Source organism: Dipodomys merriami, unplaced genomic scaffold, assembly GCF_024711535.1.
Source record: "Dipodomys merriami isolate MVZ:Mamm:240054 unplaced genomic scaffold, mDipMer1.0.p SCAF_12, whole genome shotgun sequence".
Classification (NCBI taxonomy): domain Eukaryota; kingdom Metazoa; phylum Chordata; class Mammalia; order Rodentia; family Heteromyidae; genus Dipodomys; species Dipodomys merriami.
This window is the reverse complement of record NW_027202493.1, coordinates 38,756,076-38,765,917: the sequence shown is the minus strand read 5'-3', so window position 1 is coordinate 38,765,917 and position 9,842 is coordinate 38,756,076. Positions and strand designations below refer to the sequence as shown.

General features: G+C 56.1%; 1 protein-coding gene across 2 annotated transcripts; it reads right to left on the bottom strand.

Moving 5' to 3' along the window:
- Positions 1 to 213: 213 nt before the first annotated feature.
- Fgf17 (fibroblast growth factor 17) lies at positions 214 to 6,357 on the bottom strand. 2 transcript variants are annotated; one of them, XM_070016003.1, is made up of 5 exons: positions 6,314 to 6,357; positions 6,109 to 6,145; positions 2,167 to 2,344; positions 1,810 to 1,916; positions 214 to 513 (listed from the first exon to the last, which is right to left on the bottom strand). In XM_070016003.1, the coding sequence occupies exons 1-5, from the start codon at positions 6,346 to 6,348 to the stop codon at positions 220 to 222; spliced, it is 651 nt and encodes a 216-aa protein (XP_069872104.1). In that variant the 5' UTR covers positions 6,349 to 6,357; the 3' UTR covers positions 214 to 219. The 2 variants fall into 2 exon arrangements, with proteins under 2 accessions (XP_069872104.1, XP_069872105.1); XM_070016004.1 differs by having other exon boundaries at positions 220 to 513; positions 2,167 to 2,311; positions 6,314 to 6,348.
- Between the last annotated feature and the right edge of the window lie 3,485 nt (positions 6,358 to 9,842).

Here is a 9,842-nt window from a genome sequence, read left to right as displayed (position 1 = left end):
GTCCTGTCCACTTGTCAGGCAGAGGCTGGCCCTGGAGCCGGGGGAGGTGCCCCAGGCCTGGCGGGCCGAGCCAGCGTGCTGAGCCCGCCCCCGGGGGCCGGAAGTGCCGTGGCCTTCCCCGCCGGGGCTCCGCTGCTTCCTGGGGTCTACCTCCCCCCCCTCCACCCAGCCCCCTCTCTGGATGGGGAAGGATGGGGGGGAAGGCTGCGGCACCCCCGACTACGTGAGGGGCTGGGGCCTCCGCGTGCGCTTGGTCCTGCGGGTGGGGGCCGAGCCCACAAACTCGAACTGCTTCTGCCTCTCGGCGTGGTTGGGGAAGGGCAGCTGGCCCTGGTAGAGGCGCTTGATGAAGTGCGCTTCTCGCTGGTTCTGGCGGCTGCGGGAGGCCTGGCGGGGCCGGCCCTGCCTGGTGAAGGCCATGAACCAGCCCTCGTGCCGGGCGTTCTGGAAGGCCGTGTAGTTGTTCTCCAGCACGATCTCGGTGAACACGCAGTCTTTGCTCTTCCCGCTGGGCTACAGAAGGGAGGAGAGGAGGGGAAGTGTCCACCCACCATCGGCGGTAGCTGTCCTTGAGCCCGTTTTATGGAACCACCGAGTCAGTGAGCCCAAGCAGCTCCAGGTGAGGCGGGCATCTATTAGGCAACGTGGGGGAAATGCACAGGCTTGGCCTGGAGTCACCTGGCAGTTGTGTTCCCTAAGCAAGGTTGAACCACGGAGAAACTGAGCGGCCCGGTAAAGATCAAGTAATAATCTGCTCAGCTGAGCACTTGGGGGTGGGGGAACTTGGCACCTGAGAACTGTCAGGCAGGCCCAGTGAGGCCTGCTTGCCAGGTGGAGGCCATGGTCTCTGATGAAAGGAAAGAGGTGTCAGACACAGCCGCTCACTTGACCCTACGCCCCTTCTCACAGAGAGAAGCCTGAGCTCACTAAGCACAGCCAGAATTGCCTGATTCCAACAGAAACACAATTCTTACCAAAACTGCTGGGTCCCGGGGTGTGGCTTAAGTGATGAGTGTTTTTCCTAGCACCTAGAGTTCAAACTCTAGTGCAGCCAAAACAACCCTACAAAACCCCAAAAGTGAACCAGGTGCAGGGTGGCTCATGCCCATAATCCTAGCTACTCAGGAAGCTGAGATCTCAAGATCATGATTTGAAGCCAGCCTGGGCAGGAAATTACATGAGAGTCTTATCTCCAGCTAAACACCAAAAAGTTGGAAGTGCAGCTGTGGTTCAAGTGGTAAGAGTGCTAGCCACAAGCACAAAAGCTCAGGCTCTGAATTCAGGCTCCACGATTGGCCTGTAGGCACCCATGTACATGTACATACACACATAGAGTATTAGGCCCAACACTAAGGAAGGTTTCATCAGTACCAGTACAAGTAGGTTCTTAGTGTGCATTTTGCTAGTTGGAGCCTGTGGACCTTGCTGAACTTGGGGAGAGCTTCTGCCTTATATGGGTACCCTAACTTTTAACCCTTGTCAGTCCATAGCCCTCCACATGGGCTGTGGCTGCCACCTTACGTGTGATATCCTATAGGTGCTAAAATTCACCTTGATGGCTGCTAGGGGAAATAAATACTCCCCATTCCAGAGCGAGGGACTCTCATGGATCCCTTCGTCCCTTCCCAGGGTGTCATTTAATAGAGAGGCAGGGGAGTGATTGATTGGGTGTTCTGAGGGACTGTCACAGTGTAGGGCTCGGTCTTTCCCCAGGCGGGTGGGGCTTGGCAGAGGGAGTGCGCTGTGCCACTGGGGCCCTGCCTGCTCCCACCGCTGGGAGCCCACCAGACCCTATCTCACAGTTCTCACCTTCCCGATGAGCTTGCCCCTCTTGTTCATACAGATGTACTTCTCACTCTCTGCCCCCTTGATGCGCACGCGGCTGCCGAATGTGTCAGTCTCCACAATGAGCTTGGCTGTGGACAAGGCGGGGAGGGGAGAGAGACCTCTGTTCATCAGCGCCCAGACTGGCCTGCAAACTCAGGCCAGAGGGTGGGGACTGTCAGGTACGCCGCCTGTAGGCCCTTTGGGGGTGGGGAGCTCTACCATGGGCTTCTTCCTGTTCTCCTACTGCACCTCAGCTCTTACCCAGGACCTGGGGATGGACCAGGAGGACAGGCCCAGCACAATGGTACAGGTGGCCCGGGAGCCAGGACCAGGTCTCACCAAACTTGTTGCCGTCCTCAGCAGTGGCGGAGATGCGACGACCGGTGACCTGCACATGCTTGCCGCTGGTCCGACTGTAGAGCTGGTACTCACGGATCTGCCGCCTGCTCAGCTGGTCGGTCATGGCACCCTGGTCTCTCACGTACTGGTTAAAATTAGGAGACGGGTGATTCTCCCCCTTTGCGGTTACCAAGGGAAAAATAGCGTCAATTTGCTTTGGGTGACACCACCACTGATCCGTCGGGGACAGGGATGAGGAGAGGAGTGTGGTGGGCAGGCCACCTGCCCTGCAGAGTAGAGGGTGAAAGGTAGAAGCCACATGTGGTATGGCCATGTCTTTCCCAAGCTGCTGGGTGGGCTGTGTGCCTACCCGGAGCTAAGGAACTCGTGGCATGCCCAGGCTTTGAGAGCACAGTGATAACAGCACAGAGCTGCAGTCCTAAGTCGGGAGCCATGGACCTTCAAGGTCATGGCGTCCTAGGCATATGTCCCCTGGAGCCAGTGCACAGTGCACACAACTCACTAGACAAAACTTCTTTGCTCTTCTCTGGGGTCTTGGCCTCATTAGCCAGGATAACCACATCGCTCCTTGGTCCTTCCCACTGGCCGGGAAAGGCAGTGCATGTGCAGGGAGCAGATGGTCTGTTAGATGCTTTGAAGGAGGGTCTCTAGAGGACATTTTGGCATCTCTTAGGTGTCTATTTTTAATGTCCAGTAGAGCCCCTGTAAGCATCTCTCTTTCTCTCTCTCCCTCTCCCTCCTCCCTTTCTTTTTCTTTCTTTCTTTTTTTTGTGTGTGTGCTGCTACTGAGGTTTGAATACAAGACCTTGTACTCTCACTTGACTTTCTTGTCAAGGACAAGGCTTTGAGCCATGCCTCCAGTCCAGAATTTTGCTGATTAATTGGAATCAGGCTGGCTTCAGACTGGCTTCAAATCCAGATCTAAATCTAGAACCTTCAGGGCTTAGCTTCATACAGGCTTGAGCCACTAGAGATAGATCCATATATAGTCTGTCTGTCTATCTATCTATCTATCTATCTATCTATCTATCTACCTATCTATCTACCTATCTATCATCTATCTATCTACCTACCTATCTACCTATCTACCTATCTACCTATCTATCTATCATCTATCTATCTATCTATCTATCTATCTATCTATCTATCTATCTATCTACCTATCTACCTATCTACCTATCTACCTATCTACCTATCTACCTATCTACCTATCTACCTATCTATCTATCTATCTATCTATCTACCGATCTATCTATCTACCGATCTATCTATCTATCTATCTATCTATCTATCTATCTATCTATCTATCTATCTATCTATCGATCGATCGATCGATCTATCGATCTATCGATCTATCGATCTGGTGCAGGTCCTGGGGCTTGAACTCAGAGCCTGGGTGCTGTCCCTGAACTTTTTTGCTCAAGGCTAGTGCTCTACCACTTAAATCACACTCCACTTCCAGCTTTTTGGTGGTTAATTGGAGATAAGAGTCTCACAGACTTTCTTGCCAGGGTTGACTTCAAACCTCCATCCTCAGATCTCAGCCTCCTGAGTAGCTAAGATTTCAGGCATGAGCAACTGCTGCCTGGCCAGTATACATTTCTTTATAGTCCTCCCCTACCTTGTTTCAGATGCCTAGGGCCCTTGGAGAAACAGGACCTTTTCCAGTATTCTCTTGGATGGGCTGTGCAGTGTGGGGTTCTTCCACATACACCTCCCAGTCCCAATCTATAAATCTCCAAGTCTCAATGCTAGGATAGTATGGTTTGTTGGATTAGGATGTTGCTTGAGTGGTAGCAAGCATGAGGCCCTGCATTCAGTCTCCACCATCACCCCTTAAACACGAAGGGAGATGGAGACAGCGTGGGAGTTGCTATTCGGTGGGTCCCCTGTCTGCTAACATCACAATGTCACCAAGAGCAGGGCTTGTGGCCAGTTGAAGAAGCTGCTGTCCTTGGGCTGGCCAGGGCTGGGGGAGGAGCCATTTCTGTGCAGGCAACATAGGAAAGCGGGCTAAGTTCCCTGCGCCCCCCCCCCCCCCCGGCTGCAATACCCAGCGGTGGAGAAACATTACTTCCTGCCCTCTGTGTCCTGCAAGGTGCCTGCAAGGGTGACAGTCCCCAGCAGCTGCTGCAGCTAGCTTCAGTTCACTTTTCTCCATCTGGATCCTGCTGCCCTGTGTGGGGACAGCCCTTTCCTGCCCCCACCTCAAAGGCTTAATTCCATCTTGATCCCCAGGCCTGATCTCAGCCATCTGGATGGAGCTGGGTGTAGCTCAGCATGTCAGGGGCCACTCTCCCCCTGGGGCAGGAGGTTTGACCTGCACAGGGCTGACCCTTCCGACATGTCACCGTCCATTCCTTTGACAGCACCTCCAAGGCCGGGAGATGCTGGGACAGCAGCATCTCTGTCCCGCACCCTATCCCCCATCCCCGCCTGGAAAGGCCTGGGACCAGCGTTTGGGATGAAAGCTCTCTTGGCTTGGCCCTCGCTGGCCTCTCTGCCAGGGATGGGGTCCTGCTTGCCCCAGCCCGAGCCTCCTGGCCCAGGTTCAGACCATCCGCCCCTCTTGGCGGGCAGCCTCCTCCTGGCAGTCTGTTTCAGGTCAGAGGCAGAAAGGGCCCCCAGAAGCCCCCTCCTCTCCTTGTCCCCCTTCAAGCCTTTCACAAAAGCAGCCCACGCCCGCCCCACAGCCCACAGCCCACAAGGCCCTCTCCCCGCGGGACCTTGCCTGTTCCTTTCATGTTCCCGCTGCAGGGGGACCTCCCCTTCCACTGCCTGAGACAGCTGCTTGTCAGCCGGCCCCTCAAGCATGGCTGTGGCTCAGCCTGCTGGCCCCCCCTCCAGGGGGTGAGGGGGCACTTCAAGGGGAAAGGACAGCCTTGCCACCTTCCTGAGTCCTGAATGGGGCCTCATCCAGGCCATAAACGCCCGGCCAGCCGCACCATTGTGCTAATTCCCCTTCCAGAACAGGTTGGGCCCACCCCCAGCCCCCTCCGGGCCAGGCTGAGGGCTTTCTTCTTGCTCTCCCTGGACGTGTGAAGCAAAAGGCCTGGAACGGGGCTAGAGCAAAAGGGGGAAGGAAAAGAAGGGGGTGTTGTCGCTCTCCCACCCCCCCACTGCTTCAAAGGCAGCCCCTTTCCCTCTCCCCCCCCCCTTTTTAAGGCATTTACCTTCCCACTGGATGGGAAGAGAAGCAATCCTGCAGCCTGGGAAAGCCAGGCATGGCTCCCCAGAGCGGTTCTGGACCAGTGCATTTTAATAGCTGCACTTTTATGGAGGATCACACAGAAAAAGGGGATGGAGGCCAGCCTTGTATGGGGGGGCTGAGGCTTGGGGGAGCGGGAGGTGTGCACGAGGAGAAGCAGAAGGCACACTTGAGAGGAAAACCCTGAATCCCATCCCAAATGCATCTCTGCCGGCTTGACCTAATGCTCTGTAGGTTAGCAGTCACCTCACCCTGCCGGGTACTGTGTGCCCAGGAAGCCCGAGTCGCCCATGCCCAGACACCTGTGTGAGGGGGAGTGGCCGGGGAGGGAGTGGGCCATGCAAATAGTTTTGTACCAAAACCTGTCCTTTCAGGTACCAGTCTCATCGCAGCCATGGCCTCTGCGCACTTCCAGCTGCTCCCTGCTTTGGGAGCGTCCACCCCCACATCTGGAGGGTCTGAGCGCTCAGTCCTCTTGGAGCCCAAGGCAGAGGGGTACAGAGGGCAACAGTGACCCAGGGGGGCCAAAAGGGCTGTCAGAGTACTGAGATGATGAGCTCAGTGATCCCCAAGTCTGCCACATCCTCTCCCCCAACAGGCTCCCTAAGTTCGCCCTTCAAACCTAAGTCCTTCGTGGACTTCCCTGGGGGACAGAACTACCTTCCCTCCTCTTAGGTGGGGGGGGGGGGCAAACACTAGGTAGGGGTGCCTACCTGAGTTTGACAGCAGAGAATCAAGAGCTGCAAGCACCTGTGTAGAGAGACAAGGTGCACCCAGCTGTAGGTGCCAGTGGCCAGCCCAGTGCACTCCTGCCCCCTACCCTGCCCCACCCAGCCAACCCAAATGGGAATCCAGGGGAGCCAGGTCTGCGGTGGGGCTGGACAGGGTAAAAGAGCTCCAGTCCCCGGCGGCACTTACAGAGTCAGGTTAGGCAGCAGGCGTGTAGCTCCCATCGCTGGACAGACTTCGCAGGGCTGCTGCCCTCCTCTGCCCCCAAACTCAGGAGCAGATGTGGGCAGGTCCCAGGGGTAGAGTCCCAGAGAAGCGAAGGTCTCTGAGCCACAGGTTTTCAGGGGGGAGAGGAGCAGGGAGAGGGGAGGAGGGGGGAAAGGGGAGGAGGGCGGGGGCGTAATTGGGAGCTGAGGTGTGAGGTGGCCACCTTCCTGGCCAGTGAGGCTGCGAAGAAGCAGCAGCGGGGCCAGGGCTGCCAGGCACAGGGGATGGGGGCCGCGGGAGCTCGCTGGAGCTCTCGGGAGGCTGGCCCCTGAGCCCTCCTGCTCTGTTCTTGACCAGCCCGCTCACAAGCACAGAACCTGCTGGCCCAGGCTCAGTGTGTGTGTGTGGGAGTAGGGGGTCCCTTGTCTTCCAGTCTTGGGGCAGTGGCTCCCCCTCAGGTTTGGAGCCCCATCTTCCCCTCAGGGTAAGCCAGCAGGTACTGAGCTGGGGTGGGGGCAGAGGTCCTGGCTTGGGGCAGAATTAAAAGGAGGAGCCTCCCTCCAGGGGGGCAGGGGTGGGCCTGGCCACCAGGGAGGAGGGGCTATGGCTGGCTGGCAGCAAAGAGTGGGTGCAACAGGTTGAGGTGAGAGGTGAGGGAGAAGAGTTCTTGAGAGGATCCCAAGAGAGGCACAAAGTTGGCTTGAGACAGACAGAGCCTAGCAGACCACATTGGGCCCCTGTGGTCTCTGAGAAATGGGGACCTTCACGGACCTTTCCTTGGGAGGCCCAAGTCACGCTGCAGACCCCCCCCCCCCACTCCAGGGGTTCACGCCTGTAATCCTAGCTACTCGGGAAGTAGGATTACATGATCCTCATGAGGTCTGAGGATCATGGTTCAAAGCCAGCCTGGGCAGGAAAGTCTGTTTCACTTATTTCCAATGAACTCCCCAAATAGCTGGAAGTAGAGCTGTGGTCCCAGTGGTTAGACCTCCAGCCTTGAGCATACAAGCTTAGCACCCAGGCCCTGAGTTCAAGGCCCAGCCCACCCCCTTGACAAAAAAGAAGACATGCTTGCCAGTGGTCTGGACATATGGCTGGCTCTGTATCTTATTGGGCTCTCTCTGCATGGACTGTGGCAATGCCCTCCAGAATGCTTCATTGGAGGGGCACAGTGACAGCCAGGGTCCTGGAAGCTGGTGATCAAAGGTGGATGGTGATTGGGTGGAAAGGGAGTGCGGGGGGGGGGGCGCTTGGAGTAAGACCCCATTTAAGGTGCTCAGCCCTCTACTGAGGGCTGTTCCTATATGTTGTGGCTGTTGACTTATTTTCCTAGAGAGCTGACTGTGATGGTCAAATTCTCACCCCTGGGTTCCTTCTCACCTTCCTGAGCTCCATCAATCCACAAAGTGGTCTGCCACCTTCCCCCACACAAACAAGCCAAGCAGATACCTTTGGAGCACTGACCAGCTCCAGCTGGGAACGCTCAGTCTGGCCCAGCCCAAACTCTAAGTGCCACTGCAGGGGTCCCGGATGCCTGGCCTGTGCTGGTGTGAGCCCTGTTCTAAGTCACCCCTGGGAGTCCAGCATTTTGGGATTTAAAGTCAAATAATGTCAAGCTTCCAGGGGTTTTAGAGCGAGCTCCTTACCTGGCTTACCGCTGAGCTCCACACTGCTCAGTAAGTGCTCCTGCTGGGTGAAGGCTCCAAGAACAGTGCTCACCCCTCTCCAAGCCGGCTGGTCCTACCTCTCAGCTCTGCTGGGCCTCCTGGCCATTTCCATCATCCACAGTCTTCTCACCATTTCAAGCTTGATTCTTCAGATTCTGCTCCTTCCATGCTTCTCCCCGTGTCTCGGATCTCATCCAGGTCTGACCGTGACTCCCCAAGAAATCTTTGGACACCCCCACTAGCTTCCAGGCAGTATTAAAGGCCACCTCCCCTTGACCTCAGTTCCAGGGTCAAGCCAGGTCACAGATAAAAGGGTACAGATGCTTCAGGGATAGCTTAGACCTTAGGGTTCGATAGCAGGGGTCATCTGGGCAATAGAAGGCGGGTGTTGGGGGTTCATTTGTTAGGGAGATATTGGGAGCTGCTCAAGACCTCTGGGCCTGAACACCTGGTGATTTCACTGGCTACACTCAGCCCCAGCCTGGGTTTCCATAGTAACAGATGGCAGAGGTGGATGCCAGGGGACTCGGCAGCGTGACGGGGCAGTAAACTTCCTGCATAGGTATCTCTGGTTCCTCACCTCTCCCATTCTGCACCTGCATGCCTGGCTTCCTGGCTCCTTTACCCACAAAGGAGAGCCAGGGCTGGGCCCAGAGGCAGCATGGAGAGACTGGGGCCTCATAGGCTGTGAGACCTATCGCAAGTCCCTTCACTTCTCTGGTCCCAGGCACCCAGATTGTACAAAGGAAATGGCTACTCTCATGTCAACAGAGCTAGGAACTCACTGAAAACGACGATACATTGCCACAATGGAAGAAGAGGGCCTGGACCTATGTGATTGAGCCTCAGTTTGCCTAACGTTGGCACTTTCTCCTAATAGAGTGAGCTTGGGGCAAGAGGAGGGAGAAGGGAGGGCTCATGACCATCCCTGGCGGGTGGGGTGAGGGGTGATGAGGGGAGAAGCAGCCGCTGCTGTAGTTAATCCACCCCCTAGTGCCAAGTTCAACACCCTCCAGCTGGGGCTGCCTCGAGCCTCCTCACAGCCCAGCTGTGGCAAACGGAGCCCCCCGCTGCACGACTGCCACTGTCACACCTGCCTCAGCCCAGCGCCCCTTTCCTGTTGAATCACAGCAGGATTAGGGCATGAGAAGGGCAAAGGGCACCCTAGCAACCTGGACTGACTCCTATCTGCTAGCTGATGCCTACTGCCTACCAGCAAACCACGATCAAGTGACCACAGGGGTCTGAGGAGCGCCCTCTGGTGTGGATCCAGAACCCAGGCCCTTGCCTGGGACTTGGGAGGCTGGGAAGAAGTCTGTGCCCAGGGCTCCTCTTAACGGAAATCATTCTAATGCCTGCCCCTCGTCCATCTCTCCCGTGAAACAGGAGAGTGGCCAAATGCAAGGGTCCTGGGGCTAGGATTACTTGGCTCCTTCCTCCCTTGCTGTGTGACCTTGATGATGCAAATTGGTGTCACCTCTCTGTGCTTCATTTGAGAAGTGGGACTAATAAATCCCACCTCATGGGATTTGTGAGAACTAAGGAAGCAAATCTATAGACAGCTCGCAGTGTGCCTGTCAGGGCTATGACACCCATCCACCTTCCTTCTCCATAGACTTGCATGCTCACTCCAGCCGCCAGCACTTACTTTGCACACACTTTCCTGTTCCTAGGAACACCTTTCTGCCAGGTCCGCCTGGAATCCCTGTTCCCTGGGCAGCCTTGCTCCCAAGGCCTCTCTAGACCTAACTAAACGCTGCTGCTTCCTTCAGAGCATTTCTAGTCATTGAAATACTTGTATGCTTCCTCTAGATTATAGGCAACTTGAATGCAAAGAGCTGGGT